Source organism: Mesoplodon bidens (assembly GCF_964165515.1).
Source record: "Mesoplodon bidens genome assembly, chromosome: 2".
Classification (NCBI taxonomy): Eukaryota; Metazoa; Chordata; class Mammalia; order Artiodactyla; family Ziphiidae; genus Mesoplodon; species Mesoplodon bidens.
In genome coordinates this window covers 165,646,358-165,668,665 of record NC_138177.1, presented here as the reverse complement: position 1 = coordinate 165,668,665, position 22,308 = coordinate 165,646,358, and the positions used below count along the sequence as shown (strand labels likewise).

Below are 22,308 nucleotides of genomic sequence, written 5' to 3'. Positions count from 1 at the left end.
CTATGAACCATTTGTGTAAAAAATTTTGTATGGACATATATTGTCAGTTCTCTTGGTTATATACCTAAGAGTGGAATTGCTGTGTCATATGGCAACTCTTAGGCTTAATTTCTTGAGGAACTGGCAAACTGTTTTTCAAGGTGGCACCACCATTTTACATCCCCACCAGAAATGTACAAAGGTCCCAGTTTCTCCATACCCTTACCAATACTTATTATCTGTCTTTTTTTTATTATAGTCATCCTAGTGGGTGTGATGTAGTATTTCATTGTGGTCTTGATTTGCATTTCCCTAATGACTAATGATGTTGAGCTTCTTTTCATGTGCTTATTGGACATTTGTATATCTTCTTCTCTGGAGGAATGTCTATTCAGATCCTTTGCCCATTTTTAAATTGTTATTTGTCATTTTATCATTGAGTCATAAGAGCTCTTTGTATGTTCTAGATAATAAACACTTATCAGATATGTGATTTGAAATTTTCTCTCTCATTCTGTGGGTTTTTTCAGTTTCTTGAGAGTGCTTTTGACAGAGAAATTTTTAATTTTCATGAAGTTCAAATTTTTTTCTTTTGTCATTTTTGCTTTTGGTGTTATATTTAAGAAACCATTGGGGCCAAAAAAGAAACCATTGCCTAATACAAGGTCACAAAAATTTACACCTGTGTCTTCTTCTAAAAGTTTTATAGTTTTAGATCTTATGTGTACATCTTTGATCCATTTGGGGTTATTATTATTTTTTTTGTGGTACACAGGCCTCTCATTGTTGTGGCCTCTCCCGTTGCGGAGCAAGGCTCCGGACGCACAGGCTTAGTGGCCATGGCTCACGGGCCCAGCCGCTCCACAGCATGTGGGTTCCTCCCAGACTGGGGCATGAACCCGCGTCCCCTGCATTGGCAGGCAGACTCTCAACCACTGCGCCACCAGGGAAGCCCCATTTTGGGTTAATTTTTATATATGGTGTCATGTAGAGGCCCAGCTTCATTCTTTTGCATGTGCATATTGTTATTACAGCACCATTTGTTGAAAAGACTATTCTTTCTTTCATTGAATTGTCTTGGCACTCTTGTCGGAAATCAGTTAACCTTACATAAATGTAAGGGTTTATTTGTGAACTCGTTACTCTATCCCATTGATCTAAATTTCTGTCCTTTATGTCAGTACCACACTGTTTTGATTACTGTAGCTTTGTAGTAATTTTTGAAATTGGGAAGTGAGTCTTCTAACTTTGTTTTCTTTTTCAAGATTGTTTTGGCTATTTTGGGTCCCTTGTATTTACATATGAGGTTTATGTTCAGCTTGTGAATTTCTTCAGAGAAGGCAGATGGGATTTTGATAGGGATTGGGTTGAATCTATAGCCACTTACTTTTATAAATAAAATTTTATTGGAACACAGCCACACTCATTCATTTATGTATTTTCTATGGCTGCCTTAGTAATTCAACAGCAGAATTGAGTAGTTATAACAGAGACCGTATGACCTGCAAAGCCCAAAACATTTACTCTCTGGCTCTTTACAGAAAAAGTGCCAACCTCTGCTTGAGATGATGGAGTAAACTTACGCTCTGAAGCACCAGAGGGCAGAACCTGGGAGTCATTCATTAATTCAGTCATATGTTCAAGCGTATATTGAGTGCCTACAATATGCCAGAAATGTTCTAGACTCTGGGAGATGAATATAGCAGAAAATAAAGACAACACAGTTCCTGGCCTCACGAAGCTTCTTGCTATGGCCTATATGACACCCTTAGAATATTGCCTCTACTCACCTCCCTGAGCTTATCTTGCCTTATTCTGTCCCTTTTATCACTGTGTTCTAGCCACACTGGCCTTCATTCTGTATCTACAGCATACCAAGCCCATTCCTACCTTTGTACTTTTTCTTTCCTGTACCTGGCATGCTTTTCCTTCTCAGCATTCAAATTTCTCCTGAAACATAGCTATGTCAGAGAGGCTTTCCCTGACCACTGTATCTAAAGTATAACCTGTCACCATGTTTTATTTTCTACATAGCGTTTATCACTATCTGAACTCATTTTATTGATTCCTGTGCTTATTTTTTTTCTCTCCCCACCACTAGAGTTCTCTATCTTATTTAGCACTGTAGCCTTTTCATGTATAAGAGTGCCTAGCATATAAAAAATAAAAATAAAATCAATCAATCAAATAAAAAGATTGAATGAATAAAGAGAATTTGCAGGGATAGACTGCAGATATAGGTCAGCATAAGGAAAAACTTTCTGACATGAGTTATGGTTGTTGACTTGCCCCACTATATTTATACTTAGATTTTTAGCTAGAACATATAGAAGTTGAAATATATTTTAAATCGTTCCTTTTCATGACTTCTAGGAGGATTTTTCCTTCCCCAGTAATCATAGTTCACATGCTATACTATAAGTCTTGAATTATCATGGTGCAAGGGAAAGAACATACTTGGATTTGATTTCCAGTTTTGCTACTCAGCTATCACAGTGCTTTACGACTATTGAATTGGTTCCCACAACAACCCTATGAGGTTATGTATATTATCTCCTTTTTTAGAGATATAAAACCTGAAGCACAGAGAGGTTAAAGAACTTGCTCAAGGAAACACGGCTTGTGAACATGAAAACACATTAACTGTCCTTTTTGGACAGTTTAATGGATTTTGAAGGGTAATTATGTGAAGCAATTAGGACAGGGCCTGACACATAGTAAAAGCTAAGTTTTAGTTATTCTTGTTACTCTTACTGCTCCATTTACTAATTCTAAGGCACACTAAAATTTGAGAAACCATTGAACTAAGTTAAAGAAGCAACAAAAGGATTTTATGGAGATGTCTGGGTATTCAGATCATTCTGCCTTTAAGATAACTATCAAATCATTAAGCGAATGGAGAGCAAGTGAAGAATTCTCGAGTTTTATTTGCCTTCAGGACTCACTCCATTCTGTCATATTACAACTATGTAATCTCAATACATGCTAATAAACACGTGTATTGTGAAGTTTAAATGAATCAATATACGCAACAGCTTAGCACTTACCCTGGCATTTAGTAGATGCATAATTAATGTTTGCTGGATTTTCATCTAAATCTTCCTTGCTCAGACTCATGTTCACACTGTCAAGGAGTTATAGAGAAGCACATGGCCATCTGTTTCCTCTTTCCTAGTTGGCATTTCCTGTGGAGGGTACACTGAGCATCTCTAACTCTCATGCTCTTTGGCATTGATCTTTTCAGTGGAACTTCATTATACAAACGTTTAGGTCTGAAGTCAGTGGGTATGTTATACACGTATGTGGTTTGGGTTGCAGTTAAGAGAGGGCCCTTACATGTATCCATGAAAACTGGGCCACAGTTGTCTCCAAGCTAGAGTATGTCTTCAAAGATCGTTTAAGCTTGCTCTTAAAGCCTGATGCTCCTGTCTTCTGGGTTTTTTTGGTACCTCTCTCCTTCTTCTTTTATGGTAGACCTTAGTCTCATGTCGCCATAGACATGGACCTGTCTTTGTTTATTCTACTGTCTATTCCCTTTTCTCCCAGTGCCTTATACCTAATGCGTGTGGAATAAATGAGTTGTCTGTTTGGTCAGAGCTTAGGGTAGCAATTTAATAGCTGCAGAAATAACCCTTTAGAAAAAGTTAGTAAATAGGAAGGAGTCCAGTTGTTCAAGATGTATACACTGTGAGTATTCTGGCCATGTGGAGGGGTCTTTGAGAGTAGGATCTGGAAGAACACACCGAGGTTGGCAAGAGAAGATACCTGAAGATGAGTTCCACGAATGGGAGCCAGCATTTACCAAAGTGTGCTAGGCACCTTGCATATATTACATCATTTGATCTCCACAGTGATCTTGTCAGGATGACATTATCATCATCTCCATTTCCCAGTGAAATATCTGAGGCTCTGGGAATCTTAAGTGATTGCCCATATACCTAGAAAGAGGCCAAGCTAGAGCTGAACCCAGACTGTTCTTTCACTTAACAATTCTGCCTCATATGTGTGACCCAGCTTCCTCTTGTAAAAGAATTGCTGTTACAATTCTGCCTCATATGCCTCATATGTGTGACCCAGCTTCCTCTTGTAAAAGAATAAATCTGGACAAAAGGATCTCCAGTCCTTTGGGTTATGCCAGGATACACATTGGTTGGCAGACTTCCTAGCTCTTTGCTTCTCTTTTCTTATTCCCTTAATGCAATGTGTCCCAACTTTTTCCCCTATCAAGAATGACTTTTATTATTTTTTTCCCTGTAGGTCCTACATTTTGATAGATTGTTGTCTCCTAAATTGTATTAATTAATTATGTTTCTTATTTTAATATACTTCTCCACACCGTGACTGCTCAGCAGAGCTCCTGAGTGGCATTGGCTATACCTAACGTTACAACACAGATTGTATATATTTCCAGTTAAATGCAAAAAATCATGACTTTGTGCCTAGTCTGGGTTGCCCAGTCACCTGTAAATGTTCTTTTCCCACTGGACTTTTAAAATACATCAACTCGGGACTTCCCTGGCGGTCCAGTGGTTAAGAATCTTCACTTCCAATGCAAGGGGCACGGGTTCGATCTCTGGTCAAGAAACTAAGATCCCACATACTGCATGGCACAGCCAAAAATAAATAAATAAATAATAAAATAAAATACATCAACTCACCAAAATTGGAACTCATCTAAGTGTACAACACTAAGGTAGAGATGAATATAGTTTAACCTTTGGAGGAATATTCTATAACCATTTGAAGTGATGCTTATGAGATCATAATAACATGGGGAAAGGCTAATGTTATAAGTTTGGAGAAGAGGAGGAGAAAACAAAACCTCATCAGCTCCTCCAGAGGACAGGAGATGTGTCTGTCTGACTCAGTTGTATCTCTCTGATCCAGTACAATACTGGCAGGCACATAGCAGGCATTTAAGTTTTGAGAGAAATACCCCGAAATTTGAAAAGCCAAAATGGAGCTTCCCTGGTGGCGCAGTGGTTAAGGATCCGCCTGCCAATGCAGGGAACACGGGTTCGAGCCCTGGTCCAGGAAGATCCCACATGCACCACAACTACTTAGCCTGCGCTCTAGAGCCCGCGTGCCACAACTACTGAAGCCTGCACGCCTAGAGCCCATGCTCCGCAAAAAAAGAAGCCACCACAATGAGAAGCCCGCGCACCACAATGAAGAATAGCCCCCGCTCGCCACAACTAGAGAAAACCCGCACGCAGCAACGAAGACCCAACAATGCAGCCAAAAATAAAAATAAATAAATAAATAAAAATTTAAAGTAGATTGTAAAATAATATTTTAAAATTAATTAATTAATTAAAAAGGCAATATGACACCATGGTTAAGAGCCAAGCTCTGGAATCTGTCAGACATGAATTCACATTCTTACTATACTGTTTATACAGTATGGGGTATTAACCTTTTCCTCATCTGAAAAATGAGAATAGTAGTGGTGTTTCCATCACAAGGTAGTTGTAAAGTTTAACTCAAAGCATAAATGAAGGGCACAATATTGTTCCTGGTAGATGGTGAGATAGCACTTATTATATATCAGCTACCACTATCACTATTATTATTACTACCTTGTTTCTTCCCTCTCTTTATTGAGGTATGATTTACACAAAAATAAAGTGCATAGGTCTCAAGTGTTGAGTTAGATGAGTTTTGGCACTTGAGTAACTACCACCCACGACAAGATAGAGAATACTTCCATCACCCTGGAAGTTCCCATGGTGCCCTTTCCAGTCAACACTCCTACCTCAGAGCAACCACTTTTTGGCTCTGTCTCCATAGATTAGTTTTGCCTGTTCATATACTTTCTGTAAATGGAATTATATAGTATACATATTTTTGTGTTTGGCTTCTTTTGCTTATCATAACGTTTTTTGAGTTTCATCCATGTGGTTGCATGTATCTATGGGTAGTTCCTTTTTATTTCTGAGTAGGATTACACTGTACGAATATACTACTTTTGTGTATTCATTCTCCTGTTGATGATCATTTGGGTTATTTCCAGTGTGGGGCTTTAAAAATTAAAACATCTATGGAGGGGCTTCCCTGGTGGCGCAGTGGTTAAGAATCTGCCTGCCAATGCAGGGGACACGGGTTCAAGCCCTGGTCTGGGAAGATCCCACATGCCGCGGAGCAACTAAGCCCGTGAGCCACAGCTACTGAGCCTGCGCATCTGGAGCCTGTGCTCCGCAACAGGAGAGGCCGCGACAGTGAGAGGCCTGCGCACCGCGATGAAGAGTGGGCCCCGCTCGCCGCAACTGGAGAAAGCCCTCGCACAGAACTGAAGACCCAACACAGCAAAAATTAAATAAATAAATAAATTAAAAAAAAAAAAAAAAAAAACATCTATGGATATTCTTAGACCAGTCTTTAGGTGGACAAATGTTTTCATTTCCCTTAAGTAAATACCTAAGGAATGGAATTGCTGGGTCATAGGGTAGATATAAGCTTAAATTTATATCAGACTGACAAACAGTTCTCTAAGGTGATGGCAGCAGTGAGATCTCTTTTTAATACAGGTGGGAATAAGGGTGACATTTGAGGTAATCCAGCACAGCCAGAGAAATACTTTGGAGTCATGTGGACCTGGGTTCCTATCCGGGCTCTGGCGCTTATAATTTGTGTGACCCTGCTAAGTTATTTAATATCTCTGAGACTTGGTCTCACCTGTAAAAAGGGAGTGATAATGAGATCAGGTATATTAATAGCTAGTATTCTACCTAGCAGCAGCATGCCAAAGTGGGGGCAGTAGTGCAGGCTTGTAAGGGGGTGCATGGTCTGTAAGGAATTTAAAAGCAGTAAGAAAACCACCTAAAAGTCCATTTGCTTTTTATCATTATGCACCTACAATTCTAAGCAGTGTCAGTGGTAAAACGCTTCTTCCTGCCTCCTTTTCCTCCTGTATACCATGCTACCTAGAAATTTATAGGAACTTATAATAAATAGTAATTATAATCAATATTTAATAAAGTTAAGCAGGAAGTAAGGGGTTGTAATTTTTAACTTAAGTGAGATTTGTAGCTTTTAATCCAGGTACTTTGTGCACTTTCTGTTTTCTCCAGATCCCTGGTGTGGAAGGCTCACCCTAAGTAGAAACATTTCCTGGGTTCCAGGGAGGCACACAGAGGTCTATTCCTCTTTAGGAGCCATCTGTAAACAGTCCCTCCTCTCTGTTCCTTTAAAGTTTGAGGTTTTCTCCCCTTTTTACCCAGTGTTTAATTCTGATATGTCATAGGCATATTTTCTCCCATTGTATTTGTCAACGTAATTATAGATCGTGTACCTAATCTAAGCCAGCCTTATTTATCAAGGCCAAAACAAGTCCTCTTAAACAGTCTGTGCCTTGTAAATTAGCTTCCCAAACATACATTCTAACTTATGGAGCCCTTTATTAATGTTTTTTTGTCAATAGTTACTTTGTATTTATGTAGAATCTGGTTTGGGTTTTCTCTCTACACTTTCTCCAACTTACCTGCCTCTGAGCTATTTTTTACTATGTAAAAATGAATCATAAGTATCATATTTGTCTACTGTGGCCAGACTTCTATACTTTGGATGCGCTACTGATTTGAGGACAAATAAAGTAATTCTGGAAGCATTAATACATTTTTAAGATAGTGCTTAAGAGCCTGAGCTCTTGAGTTAAAATGCTTCCTGATACCACTACTAGCTGTGCCACATTAGCCATGTCTAACGTGTGTGGGGGGTTGTTTGTTTGTTTGTTTGTTTACACCACCAAGCAACTCTCTGTTACCAGCTGGGTTCCCTACAATGTAACTCAATTCTGACAGGATCTACCTGGAGATAGCATCAGATCCCACAGGTTAAGGGTTCAGTCCTACAAGACTGCCCTCCTGTTCCCTACCCCCAACACCTATTTCAGATGCCAGTGGCAAATCCAGGTTGTCACCTGTGCTTTGGACCAACTGGCTATAGATTAGAGGTTCCAAACACCTTCTCCTTTCGTTCAATTAATTTGCTAAAGTGACTCACAGAACTCAGAGAAACATTTTACTTACTAGATTACCGATTTATTATAAAAGGATATAATTGAGGAACAAGCAGATAAAAGATCTGCATAAAGCAAGGTATATGGAAAGGGGTGCATAGCTTCCATGCCCTCTCTGAGCATGCTGCTCTCCCCAAATCTCCACATGTGTACCAACACAGAAGCTCTCTGAACCCTGTCCTTTTTTGTTTTTCTTCACATTGGCATGGTTGATTAAATCATTGACCATTGGTGATCAGTTCAACCTCCAGCCCCTCTCCCCTTCCTGGAAGTCAGGGAGGTGGGACTGAAAGTTCCCACCCTCCAATCATATGTTTGGTTCTCCATCCTTAGGTGCTTTCCAAAAATCACTTCATTAACATAAACCTCAGGTGTTAGTTGAAAGACGTTTGTTATGAATATCACGAAACCTTTATCACTCTTATTACTTAGGAAATTCCAAGGGTTTTAGGAACTCTGTGCCAGAAGTAAGGATGAAGACTAAATATACCTTTCTACGTATAAATATATATATAAATCACAGTATCGCAGCAGATTACCTAACTTCTCTGAGCATTGTTTTTCTTATCTATGAAATGAGTAATGATACCTGTGGGGTTTTTTTGAGACATTCACATTGTATTTCTAGAATATAGATGATCATTCAAGTTAGAAGTTAGTTAATTTTTTTAATTTTCTAATTTAATTTAATTTTTTTATACAGCAGGTCCTTATTAGTCATCCATTTTATACACATCAGTGTATACATGTCAATCCCAATTGCCCAATTCAGCACACCACCACCCCCACCCCCTGCCGCTTTCCCCCCTTGGTGTCCATATGTTTTTTTTTTTTTTTTGGTTGGGGGTAGGAGTTTATTAATTTATTTATTTATTTTTACTGTGTTGTGTCTTCGTTTCTGTGCGAGGGCTTTCTCTAGTGTGGCAAGCGGGGGCCACTCTTCATCGCGGTGCGCAAGCCTCTCACTATCGCGGCCTCTCTTGTTGCGGAGCACAGGCTCCAGATGCGCAGGCTCAGTAGTTGTGGCGCACGGGCCTAGTTGCTCCGCGGCATGTGGGATCCTCCCAGACCAGGGCTCGAACCCGTGTCCCCTGCATTAGCAGGCAGACTCTCAACCACTGCGCCACCAGGGAAGCCCAGCTGTCCATATGTTTGATCTCTACATCTGTGTCTCAATTTTTGCCCTGCAAACTGATTCATCTGTACCATTTTTCTAGGTTTCACATATATGCGTTAATATGCGATATTTGTTTTTCTCTTTCTGACTTACTTCACTCTGTATGACAGTCTCTAGATCCATCCATGTCTCTACAAATGACCCAATTTCCTTCCTTTTTATGGCTGAGTAGTATTCCATTGTATATATGTACTACGTCTTCTTTATCCATTCGTCTGTTGATGGGCATTTAGGTTGCTTCCATGACCTGGCTATTGTAAATAGTGCTGCAATGAACATTGGGGTGCATGTGTCTTTTTGAATTATGGTTTTCTCTGGGTATATGCCCAGTAGTGGGATTTCTGGGTCATATGTAATTCTATTTTTAGTTTTTAAAGGAACCTCCAAACCGTTCTCCATAGTGGCTGTATTAATTTACATTCCCACCGACAGTGCAAGAGGGTTCCCTTTTCTCCACACCCTCTCCAGCATTTGTTGATTGTATATTTTCTGATGATGCCCATCCTAACTGGTGTGAAGTGATACCTCATGGTAGTTTTGATTTGCATTTCTCTAATAATTAATGATGTTGAGCAGCTTTTCATGGGCTTCTTGGCCATCTGTATGTCTTCTTTGGCAAAATGTCTATTTAGGTTTTAATATTGAGCTGCATGAGCTATTTATATATTTTGGAGATTAATCCTTTGTCTGTTTGCAAATATTTTCTCCCATTTTGAGGGTTCTCTTTTCATCTTGTTTATGTTTTCCTTTGCTGTGCAAAAGCTTTTAAGTTTCATTAGGTCCCATTGTTTATTTTTGTTTTTATTTCCATTACTCTAGGAGGTGGATCAAAAGAGATCTTGCTGTGATTTATGTCAAAGAGTGTTCTTCCTAAGTTTTCCTCTAAGAGTTTTATAGTGTCCGATCTTACATTTCGGTCTCTAATCCATTTTAAGTTTATTTTTGTGTATGGTGTTAGGGAGTGTTATAATTTCATTCTTTTACATGTAGCTGTCCAGTTTTCCCAGCGCCATTTATTGAAGAGACTGTCTTTTCTCCATTGTATATCCTTGCCTCCTTTGTCATAGATTAGTTGACCATAGGTGCATGGGTTTATCTCTAGGCTTTCTATCTTGTTCCATTGATCTATATTTCTGTTTTTGTGTCAGTACCATATTGTCTTGATTATTGTAGCTTTGTAGTATAGTCTGAAGACAGAGAGTCTGATTCCTCCAGCTCCGTTTTTTACCCTCTAGACTGCTTGGACTATTCAGAGTCTTTTTTGTCTCCATACATATTTTAAGAGTTTTTGTTCTAGTTCTGTAAAAAATGCCATTGGTAATTTGATAGGGATTGCATTGAATCTGTAGATTGCTTTGGGTAGTATAGTCATTTTCACAATATTGATTCTTCCAATCCACGAACGTGGTATATCTCTCCATATGTTGGTATCATCTTTAATTTCTTTCATCAGTGTCTTATAGTTTTCTGCATACAGGTCTTTTGTCTCCTTAGGTAGGTTTATTCCTAGGTATTTTATTCTTTTTGTTGCAATGGTAAATGGGAGTGTTTCCTTAATTTCTCTTTCAGATTTTTCATCATTAGTGTATAGGAATGCAAGAGATTTCTGTGCATTAATTTTGTATCCTGCAACTTTACCAAATTCATTGATTAGCTCTAGTAGTTTTCTGGTGACATCTTTAGGATTCTCTATGTATAGTATCATGTCATCTGCAAACAGTGACAGTTTTACTTCTAGTTTTCCAATTTGTATTCCTTTTATTTCTTTTTCTTCTCTGATTGCCATGGCTAGGACTTCCAAAACTCTGTTGAATAATAGTGGTGAGAGTGGACACCCTTGTCTTGTTCCTGATCTTAGAGGAAATGCTTTCAGTTTTTCACCATTGAGAATAATGTTTGCTGTGGGTTTGTCGTATATGGCCTTTATTATGTTGAGATAGGTTCCCTCTATGCCCACTTTCTGGAGAGTTTTTATTATAAATGGGTGTTGAATTTTGTCAAAAGCTTTTTCTGCACCTATTGAGATGATCATATGGTTTTTCTTCTTCAATTTGTTAATATGGTGTATCACATTGATTGATTTGTGTATATTGAAGAATCCTTGTGTCCCTGGGATAAATTCCACCTGATCATGGTGTATGATCCTTTTAATGTGTTGTTGGATTCTGTTTGCTAGTATTTTGTTGAGGATTTTTGCATCTATATTCATCAGTGATATTGGTCTGTAATTTTCTCTTTTTGTAGTATCTTTGTCTGGTTTTGGTATCAGGGTGATGGTGGCCTCATAGAATGACTTTAGGAGTGTCCCTTCCTCTGCAATTTTTTTGAAGAGCTTGAGAAGGATGGGTGTTAGCTCTTCTCTAAATGTTTGATAGAATTCAACTGTGAAGCCATCTGGTCCTGGACTTTTGTTTGTTGGAAGATTTTTAATCACAGTTTCAATTTCATTACTTGTGATTGGTCTGTTCATATTTTCTATTTCTTCCTGGTTCAGTCTTGGAAGGTTATACCCTTCTAAGAATTTGTCCATTTCTTCCAGGTTGTCCATTTTATTGGCATAGAGTTGCGTGTAGTAGTCTCTTAAGATGCTTTGTATTTCTGTGGTGTCTGTCGTAACTTCTTTTTAATTTCTCATTTTATTGATTTGAGTCCTCTCCCTCTTTTTCTTGATGAGTCTGGCTAATGGTGTATCAATTTTGCTTCTCTTCTCAACGAACCAGCTTTTAGTTTTATTGATCTTTGCTATTGTTTTCTTTGTTTCTATTTCATTTATTTCTGCTCTGATCTTGATGATTTCCTTCCTTCTACTAACTTTAGGTTTTGTTTGTTCTTCTTTCTCTAGTTCCTTTAGGTGTAAGTTTAGATTGTTTATTTGAGATTTTTCTTGTTTCTTGAGGTAGGCTTGTATGGCTATAAACTTCCCTCTTAGAACTGCTTTTGCCACATCCCATAGGTTTTGGATTGTCGTGTTTTCATTGTCATTTGTCTCCGGGTATTTTCTGATTTCCTCTTTGATTTCTTCAGTGATCTCTTGGTTATTTAGTAATATATTGTTTAGCCTCCATGTGTTTGTGTTTTTTACGTTTTTTTTCCCCTGTAATTGATTTCTAATCTCATAGCATTGTGGTCAGAAAAGATGCTTGATATGATTTCAATTTTCTTAAATTTACTGAGGCTTGATTTATGACTCAAGATGTGATCTCTCCTGGAGAATGTTCCGTGCGCACTTGAGAAGAAAGTGTAATCTGCTGTTTTTGGATGGAATGTCCTATAAATATCAATTAAATCTATCTGGTCTATTGTGTCATTTAAAGCTTGTGTTTCCTTATTAATTTTCTGTTTGGATGATCTGTCCATTGGTGAAGTGAGGTGTTAAAGTCCCCCACTATTATTGTGTTAATGTCGATTTCCTCTTTTTTATTTTATTATTATTTTTTTTTGAGGTACGTGGGCCTCTCACTGCCATGGCCTCTCCCATTGCGGAGTACAGGCTCTGGACATGCAGGCCCAGCGGCCATGGCTCACGGGCCCAGCCGCTCCGCAGCATGTGGGATCCCCCCGGACCAGGGCACAAACCCACGTCTCCCGCAACGGCAGGCGGACTCTCAACCACTGTGCCACCAGGGAAGCCCCAATTTCCTCTTTTATAGCTGTTAGCAATTGCCTTATGTATTGAGGTGCTCCTATGTTGGGTGCATATATATTTATAATTGTTATATCTTCTTCTTGGTTTGATCCCTTGATCATTGTGTACTATCCTTCCTTGTCTCTTGTAACATTCTTTATTTTAAAGTCTATTTTATCTGATATGAGTATTGCTACTCCAGCTTTCTTTTGATTTCCATTTGCATGGAATATCTTTTTCCATCCCCTCACTTTCAGTCTGTATGTGTCCCTAGGTCTGAAGTGAGTCTCTTGTAGACAGCACATATATGGTTCTTGTTTTTGTATCCATTTAGCAAGCCTGTGTCTTTTGGTTGGAGCATTTGATCCATTCACGTTTAAGGTAATTATCAATATGTATGTTCCTATTATCATTTTCTTAATTGTTTTGGGTTTGTTTTTGTAGGTCCTTTTCTTCTCTCATGTTTCCCACTTAGAGAAGTTCCTTTAGCATTTGTTGTAGAGCTGGTTTGGTGGTGCTGAATTCTCTTAACTTTTGCTTGTCTGTAAAGCGTTTGATTTCTCCATCACATCTGAATGAGATCCTTGCTGGGTAGAGTAATCTTGGTTGTAGGTTCTTCCCTTTCATCACTTTAAGTATATCATGCCACTCCCTTCTGGCTTGTAGAGTTTCTGCTGAGAAATCAGCTGTTAACCTTATGGGAGTTCCCTTGGGAACTCCCAGGGGAGTCGTTTTTCCCTTGCTGCTTTCAATAATTTTTCTTTGTCTTTAATTTTTGCCAATTTGATTACTATGTGTCTCGGCGTATTTCTCCTTGGGTTTATCCTGCCTGGGACTCTCTGCGCTTCCTGGACTTGGGTGGCTATTTCCTTTCCTATGTTAGGGAAGTTTTCGATTATAATCTCTTCCAGTGTTTTCTATGGTCCTTTCTCTCTCTCTCCTCCTTCTGGGACCCCTATAATGTGAATGTTGTTGCATTTAATGTTGTGCCAGAGGTCTCTTAGGCTGTCTTCATTTCTTTTCATTCTTTATTCTGTTCTGCAGCAGTGAATTCCACCATTCTGTCTTCCAGGTCACTTATCTGTTCTTCTGCCTCAGTTATTCTGGTATTGATTCCTTTTAGTGTATTTTTCATTTCAGTTATTGTATTGTTCATCTCTGTTTGTTTGTTCTTTAATTCTTCTAGATCTTTGTTGAACATTTCTTGCATCTTCTCGATCTTTGCCTCCATTCTTTTTCTGAGGTCCTGGATCATCTTCACTATCATTATTCTGAATTCTTTTTCTGGAAGGTTGCCTATCTCCGCTTCATTTAGTTGTTTTTCTGGGGTTTTATCTTGTTCCTTCATCTGATACATAGCCCTCTGCCTTTTCATCTTGTCTATCTTTCTGTGAATCGATACCTGTTTCTTAAACAAGATAATGGATGTAGAATGCTGTATTAGTTTCCTATTGCTACCACAACAAGTTACCACAAACTTAGTGGCTTAAAACAACACAAATTTATTATCTTACAGTTCTGTAGATCGGAAGTCTGACATGGGTCTCACCAGGCTAAAGTCTTGACAGGGCTATGCTCCTTCTGGAGGCTATAGAGTAGAATCCGTTTTCTTGCAATTCCCGCTTTCTAGAGATTGCTGTATTTCTTCGCTCGTGACCCCCTTCTTCCATCTTCAGAACTGGCAATAGAAGGTCAAGTCCCTTTCACACCAACATCTCTCTACTCTCTGCAGCCAGGAAAGGTTCACTGATTTTTTTTTTTTTGACGTGGACCATTTTTAAAGTCTTTATTGAATTTGTTACAGTATGGCTTCTGTTTTATGTTTTGTTTTTTTGGCCCTGAGGTATGTGGGATCTTAGCTCCCTGACCAAGGATCGAACCTGCAACCCCTGCATTGGAAGGCGAAGTCTTAACCACTGGGTTGCCAGGGAAGTCCCAAGATTCACTGATTTTAAGGACTCGTGTGATTATATTGGGCTCACCTGGATAATCTAGGCTAATCTCCCCACCTCAAGGATTTTAACCTTAATCACATCTGCAAAGTCCCTTTTGCCACCTACCATAACATATTCATGGGTTCCAGAGGATCAGGACATGGACGTTTGTAAGGGGGCCGTTGTTCTGCCTACCCCAAGTGCAAGGTACTGTGCCTCGCTCTTTGTAAACCCTCAGTAAGTGGTGCTCATTCAAGGCCCTCGGTACTCTGGGAAGTTGCAAGCTGAAGACGTGAGCCCTGGGCACAAGTAATTTAAAGCCTGGTAGGAAAATGAGAGGGGTGAGGACAGAAATGATTCTGATCCAGAAAGAGTGACGACCAGAGTCATGTGTGGGGTTTCCACCAAGTGCTGTGGGAAAGTGAGAGGCCTCAGGTCAGTAAGTGGTCTGGCAAGTTTGAACAGAGTGAATGTGTCAATATTGTATCTAAGTGCAGAACCCAGAAAGAAATGAGGATCAACTCAAATGAGAATCTTTATAGGACAACGGGTAAGAAGGAAGGAGAAGGCAGAGGAAAAGCCTCTTCTGCCTAGAGAGTCAGGGAATTAGATTTGTTCATGTCTCTTGATTCTTCCCACTAGTCCCCCTGGACTCACTTGTTCATTATGCAGCAGATATGTGCCAGGCACTGTACCTGGCCTAGGGGATACAGTGAACACAGTACACAGAGGCCACTTCCCTGCAGCTCAGTGTGGTGAAGCAAAATAACCATGTCAACACAGAGCCATAATACAGTGTGACAGTAGGAGAGCACAGGAAGGATGTGCCTCCTTCCCAGATTTACAGGGTGGGAAAGGCATCTTGAGGGAAGTGCCGATAAACTGCGACCTGAAGAATGAGTTAATCAGGATGCTCTGGGCCACAGGTAACAGCCCAACGCAAGTGACCTTAAACAATAATGAGCAGACTGGCTCCTGACTGGAAGCCCAGGAGTAGGGTAGGCATCAGGGTTGGTTACTCTGGTCACTTTGGCTCCATTTTTCTGTGATTCCCTTGGCTGGGCTTTCCTCTCTCTGTTTATTTCACTCTCAGGCTGGCTACCCTCGTGGTCACAAGTCCAGGAGTCACATTAGGACACCCAGCATCCAGAGAAAGAAAGGCATCCCTTTCACAGACTCTCTCCTGAAAATGAGAAAACTCCTTTTCCACACACTCCCAGCAACTGGTCCCCTTGCATCCGATTGGGGTCACAGGCTCATTTCTGAGCCAGTACCTGTGTCCAAGTGAATGCCGTGTCCAGTCTGGCTTAGATCTAAGTTTCTGAACCTATCACTGTGGAAAGGACAGTGAACTTACACATGGTCTGATATGAGCTGGGCAGATAATGAAATGAAAATCAAGGTGCCATTAGGAATGAGGGAGGGTGAGGGAAAGAAAGAACAGAGTGTAGGAATGGAAGTGACTTGTTCTCTCCTTCTCCCATGTAAGACTCGTTTCTACCACTTCATACCTTCTGCTTTCCATGGATTCTGTTTCCTCTTAATTCTAGCTTTGCCATGACTTCTCTCTGCACATGCTTTCAACTTCAGCATCTGTCATTAACTGCCTCACTTCTCCGTGTCTCTCAATTCAAATCCCCAAGCTTAATTTACTTCACTATACCAGGCTCCACCTACTTGGAAGTAAGCTGCAGAAGACCTAAATACAAGATTTATTTTGTATACTGCTCTGCCCCCAGCATCTGAAGAGTACCTGGCATGCATTAAGTGCTCGATGAATTAAATGTGTGCCAAATGAATGGAAGATCAGCCTTCTAGCTAATCGGCTGCCTTTCAGTCAGTTGCTCCTCTGCCAGATTTTCTGTGGCTGAGGGGGTGTCCCTTGAAGGGACTGTTGACATGTCCCCTCTAGTGGTAGGAGCAGAAATTTGTGTGGATATAACTTCTACTACTATTATCTGAACTTCAGTTTACTTTTCTGCAAAATAGGATCAATGAAATCTGCCCTTTATGGCTCAGAGGGGTTCAGTATCAAGTGAGATCATGAATATGAAGGTACTTTATATATTGTAAAATGCCAGGCAGTTTAATTCAATCCTGGTCACTCACATACGCCTGGAAAACACTGATGACGGAAAGGCTATTTTACCTGTTCACTTCCACTTCTTGATGTTGAGTTATCCAGGAGAACCTCTAATTGGCTCTCTTCTTGTCCCTCTCCATTTGCTCCCCCAGGGTCACTCAGGATGTGTCAACTGTCTGGAGTGGAATGAGAAAGGAGAGTAAGTATGAGCTCCGACACCTAGGGGTGCTGGAGAATGGTATGGGGAGGTTGGGAGAAGGGGACTTTCCTTCCTCTTTGTAGATCCAAGGAAAAGAGTGGACCCAAGAGCGGAGACTGCTGCTCTCTGCTATGTACTTAAGTTTAGTTCATCATTATCAATACACAGTTAAACAATGAATCCCAGATAGATGGAAAGTTGAATGACCTTCCAAACCCTGTTTTTTTGATAAGCTATTGCATTTAAGGAATGATGAGAAACTCTCAGGACAAAATAGAAGAGAATCAATCACTGTTTACAAGATAACCTTATATTCTGTGACATCTACTGTTCTTCAGGTTCTGTGTAGCCTAAGTCCTCATCAACTGGGAAACATGGGATAGAGGAAGGGGGGCCCAGGAACTTGAGGAGAGGTCAGAACTGTTCTATCTCTCTACTTGCAGCTTGCTGGCCTCTGGTTCTGATGACCAGCACACGATTGTGTGGGACCCGCTGCACCATAAGAAGCTGCTTTCCATGCACACGGGACACACTGCAAATATCTTTTCTGTCAAGGTGAGCAGGATAAGCCACAAAGCAAGTGAATGGTGTGACTGGGCTGTGCACATGGTTGTGTTTGCATGTGTGTGTCCCATGTATACCCTGGGGTCACAGACATCTTTGTGATCTGAGCATCTGCTGGTGATTCCTGAAATTCCGTCTCTTTTCCATGCTCTGCTTCTTCTCTTAGAGCCAAGAGGCCAGCTCCAAATGAATTTATACTTATGTGAGTGGTGATGATGGGAGGTATGGTTCTGAGCATGAACTTCAGTAGCAGGCAGACCTGTGTTTGACTCCCTTCTCTGCTCCTTGGAAGCTGTGTGAACTGGGAAAATCACCTGACCCCTCTGGGCCTGTTTACCCATCTGTAAAAAGGAAGTAGTTAAGGAAAATCCCCCACATTCATGAATAAATGAGTAAATAAATAATTTAACTAAAAAAAGGAAGTAGCAATCCACAGCGTTGATGTTACAGTTCAATGAGATGATTGATTTAATAAGCACCTGTCACAGGTGATTTTAGCTGTTCTACTTGTCATAGGAAATGAGTCTCTGATTGTTGATCGAGGGGAGTTGAGCTGAGAAGACGGGAGGCAGGGGACTTAAAGGACTTCAGACCTCTGAAGACCTGTTATGTGGAAGTGACACGAAACTTGTGCCTCTCGGTCCCGGAGAACAGACCTAGGAATAGTGACTGTTAAGTTTTCAGAAGCAAATGTAGGCCTGATGAAGGAAAGAATTGTCTAATGCTTAGAGATATTTGAAAAAGGTAAAATGGGCCTTCTGAGGATGTAGTAAATGTCCTAGCACTGAGGTATTCCTCACTGGGAACTTTCATCTGCTAGGTTGAAGGCTGAAGGAAATGACCTTTAAGGACTTTCCAGCTCTGAAATTCTGCAGTGGATGTATGTGAGAGTGAGGCTGTCCTTTGGAAAGCCTCACTAATCTAAGAAATATTTTCCTAATTAATATCAAGATGAATTACAAGATACCTGAAGAAGAAGATAGATTCAAGAGCTCAAAACCAACTTATTTCACTAATCAGAGCTTCTTTCCTAAGCTCTGATTCTCATCTCCTGTTCCAGGGACCAATCCTAGATGAATTTCTGTGATTTGAGAGACAGAACAATGCTGATTCACCTCTTGCATGATGAACAGAGACTGCTTTCCTCCCCTGAAAAGTGTTAGGTCCAGTTTAAATCAGTGGGGTCAGATCTGGGGAAGGGACCCAAGCTATCAGTTTGGCATCATAGAACACAAAATGTTGAGTTCAGAGACCAGAATTGGACAATGACCTTGATACTCCCTAATAGAAAGACCTTGGGCCAGGCACTTATATTCACAGACTCTCAGCCTCCTCTTCTGTTATAAAAAGGTATAGAAAAGGGTTCCTCTCTCTTCTGGTAATAAAACACCACAGATCTATTTATTTAACCCACGAGCTCCCCCTGGTGGCATCTATGCTGTGGAACGAGTATGGCAGCGGCCACAAGCTCTTCCCAAGGGTTCTCCTGTTTATTTCTGTTGCGCGTGGGGTATATGTTGTTGTCTCCAGCGAGGATTAAAGACTACTAGTTGTCCCTAAAAATGATCAAATTCCATCTGTTTCATCTAGCCCTTATGCTGGTGAGCTATTAGAGAAGTGCATGTGGAAAGAGTGAATTGTTACAGAGTCAAGTGGGGCTTTAGCTACTTAAATGCAGGAAAATGTCAACACCCTCTCCCCCACCCCCGCAGACCCCAGCACCCATTCAGCCGTGTTGTGGGTTGGGAGAAACTTTTCAACTGAGAAAAAAAGATAATTCAGTCTTTTAAACTTAAGAAAGAAGAGAAGAACTCAACTTACACCACACCCGAATATTTTTCCTCCTCAACACTAGGTGATAGAACTGTGTATGTTTTTAAAATTATTAATCAAGGTTATGTTTGTGGGTATTTTGACCTTGCCATATGTGATCTGGAATATTTTGTTCTCAACTTCATCAGAATGATGGGGTTGTCCTTTTGAATAATGGCCACATAAAGATGTATTCTGTTGAGGCTCAGCCCTTCCCCAAGTTCAGACTTTTGAGCCATTTCCAGCACTTGCCATTATAAGGAGTGCTACTTGGAGCATTTCTGCGTAGGTCCCTTTTTTCTTTTAGAATTATTTCTCAGAAGTGGAAGTTTTAGGTCAGAAGATAGAAATCGTTTTTATGTTTCTTACCTATTGCCAGATTGTTCTCCAGAAATATTTGAACCAATTTAAAGCGCCCACTCCCTTATAACACTGAAAGTCCTTTTCATTTCAAGACTAATTTATTACTTAACCCCCAGGTTGTTAAATAGCCATCATGAGGCATATAGGAGTCAGACAGCCTTGGGTTTGAATTGACAGTCCTACTGAATGCTAGTGCCGGGCCTCCGTTTTTAAGGGGGTTATTGTAAGTATGAATAAGATGAATTACCTGCTCAATGTCTAGCACATGGTAAATGCTTAGTACGTGGTAACAGCTATGATTATCATCCATTCAGCTCTTACCTGAGGAAGAATCAGAGGAAGAGAGTTCCTTAGGTAGTCCAGCTTGGCATAGGTCAGGACCACTCTGGCAAAATAAAGGTGTACATCCTGATTTTGACCTTTAGGCCTACAGGCTGATGCTCGAGATCCAAAGTTTTCTCGGTGGATTGTCTTGGATGGGCTCGTTTTCTTAATCTGATATGGAGAGGGAAGAGAAGGTGCTAACATCCAGGCTGGTCTCCTTGCGTGCCCTAGCCCCACCACCTGCCAACCTCTTCTTCAATCTCTCCCAAGCAGTTCCTGCCTCACGCTGGGGACCGCATCCTGATCACAGGGGCAGCTGACTCCAAGGTGCACGTCCACGACCTGACAGTAAAGGAGACGATCCACATGTTTGGGGACCACACAAACCGGGTGAAACGCATCGCCACGGCGCCCATGTGGCCCAACACATTCTGGAGCGCTGCTGAGGATGGGCTTATCCGGTGAGGGCCTGAGGCAGGGAGCGGGGCCTGTGCCTCCCCGGCTCCCACTCCATGTCGGTTCCCCCATCCTATCTGCCCTGCTGCTTCCTTCCACAGGCCTGGCTCCTTCCTTCCAACAGAGTTCCAGCCTCATTTGTCGGCCCAGCACAGTTATCAGTGAACAAACTCCACTGATTTACTTACCCTATTCTTCACCTTCCCCACTTCTTACCCTCTCCTGAGCAACGTTCAAGCCCACTGGCTTTCTCACCATCTCAGATGCACAGTCTGCCTCCTCTGGGCTTTCATACTTGCTGTTCCCTCTAACTGGTTTTCTCAGTCCCAGCTCTTTCTCAACTCTTTCTTACCCTAAGGAGACAGCTTAAGAGTCACCTCCCGAGAAGCACCTTCTGTGACCATCCTATCTAAAATAGATCCCCACCATTGTTCTCTGTCTCCGTGCCCTAATTGTATCCTCTATAACTCTAATCACCCTCTATAGTTCTTTTATTTTATTTCCTTGATGGTTTACCTTTTTGTCTGTGTCCCTCACTGAGTAGTAAACTCCCTCAGCATTTTGTCTGTCTTGTCCATCTCGTCCATCTCTTTCTTGTCCTTGGTTGTGTTCCTAGAGCCCAGCACACTACCTGGCACATAGAGGCACTCGATACATTTTCCTTGAACGGTCGCTCAATGGGCATATTCCTGGGAGGGGGATAGCCAGCCAGAAATGGTTAAGTGGACTCTCCCCCTTTTCCCTGGCCTATATCGTCACAGCTTTGCCTCTACTTCCCTTCTTCTTAAAATGGTCTCATTGCCTTTCTTTAGCTCCTTTCTTCACATATAACCTTAGAACTTTTTCCTTATCTCCGCAATCTGCTTTAATTGCCTCCCTTGAGATAACTATGGGACTTTGTGCCCTCTTCCCTGTTACAGAGGAGGAGGGGTGTCTAAGTCATACATGAACCAGAACTCAGACAGATCAAGTAAAGTCCTCCCTCTGTCACTCAGTGTCTGGGGCAAATTACTTCACCTCCCGGACCTCAGTTTCCTCATCTATAAAATGGGAATTATCATAATATCTCTTTTGTTGGCCTGAGCATTAAAATTGAGATAGGGCCCGTAAAACTTTAGCACAGTACTTAGCAGACAGAATGCACTTGGTCGGTGGCGGGTCCAACTCTCTGTCGCTCTGGTTGACCCTGACTGACTAGACTGTGCCAGGGCAGCAGGTAGAGGCTAAGCACCTAGGGCATGGGGCAGGAGCCTAAGCACTTAGGGGCAGGCACAGTCAGAGGAGGAGTCCTAGCAGAAGGTGAACACAAGCTGGCCTTCCAGAATAGACAGGATTTGGATGGGCAAGGAAAAGCAGAGTGGACTCCCCAGCTTGAGCAGAGTTTGTGAAGGCATGGGTAAACGTGCCACATACAGGACACAGTTCTGAGGCTGTAACTGAGCCACCCTTAGAAAACTGAGGAGCAAGGTTGGAGAGGTATGTGAAATCATGTCTTGAAAACCAGACTGAGTAGTTTGATAGAAGGAAACGAAGAGTAAACTCATGCTAAAAGTATTGAGGAGTCTCTGCAATTTTTTGAGCAAGAAAGTGATGCAACAAAAACAATATTTTAGGAAGAGCCATCTGGTGAGGATGGCTTAGAAAAGTGAACAATGAAGAAATTATTGGAGATGTTTAGGCAGAGGTGGGTGAGCACATGAATGATGCCCTCACCATTCTCTGGATGTGCCTGTGTCCCAGCATCAAAGCAGTTCCCCAGTAGGAGTGTGCTGACG

At 41.1% G+C, this 22,308-nt stretch overlaps 1 protein-coding gene across 8 annotated transcripts in view; it reads left to right on the top strand.

Moving 5' to 3' along the window:
- WDTC1 (WD and tetratricopeptide repeats 1) overlaps positions 1–22,308 on the top strand; it is a 75,679-nt gene that overhangs the window by 32,764 nt on the left and 20,607 nt on the right. For 5 of the 8 annotated variants that reach the window (XM_081217735.1, XM_081217734.1, XM_081217739.1 and 2 more), the window contains 3 exons: positions 16,968–17,014; positions 17,458–17,569; positions 20,351–20,538. In XM_081217735.1, coding sequence (XP_081073861.1) covers positions 16,968–17,014; positions 17,458–17,569; positions 20,351–20,538 — 347 coding nt within the window. Of the gene's footprint in view, positions 1–16,967; positions 17,015–17,457; positions 17,570–20,347; positions 20,539–22,308 lie in introns of all 8 variants that reach the window. The other 3 variants (XM_081217738.1, XM_081217736.1, XM_081217737.1) reach the window with 1 other exon arrangement.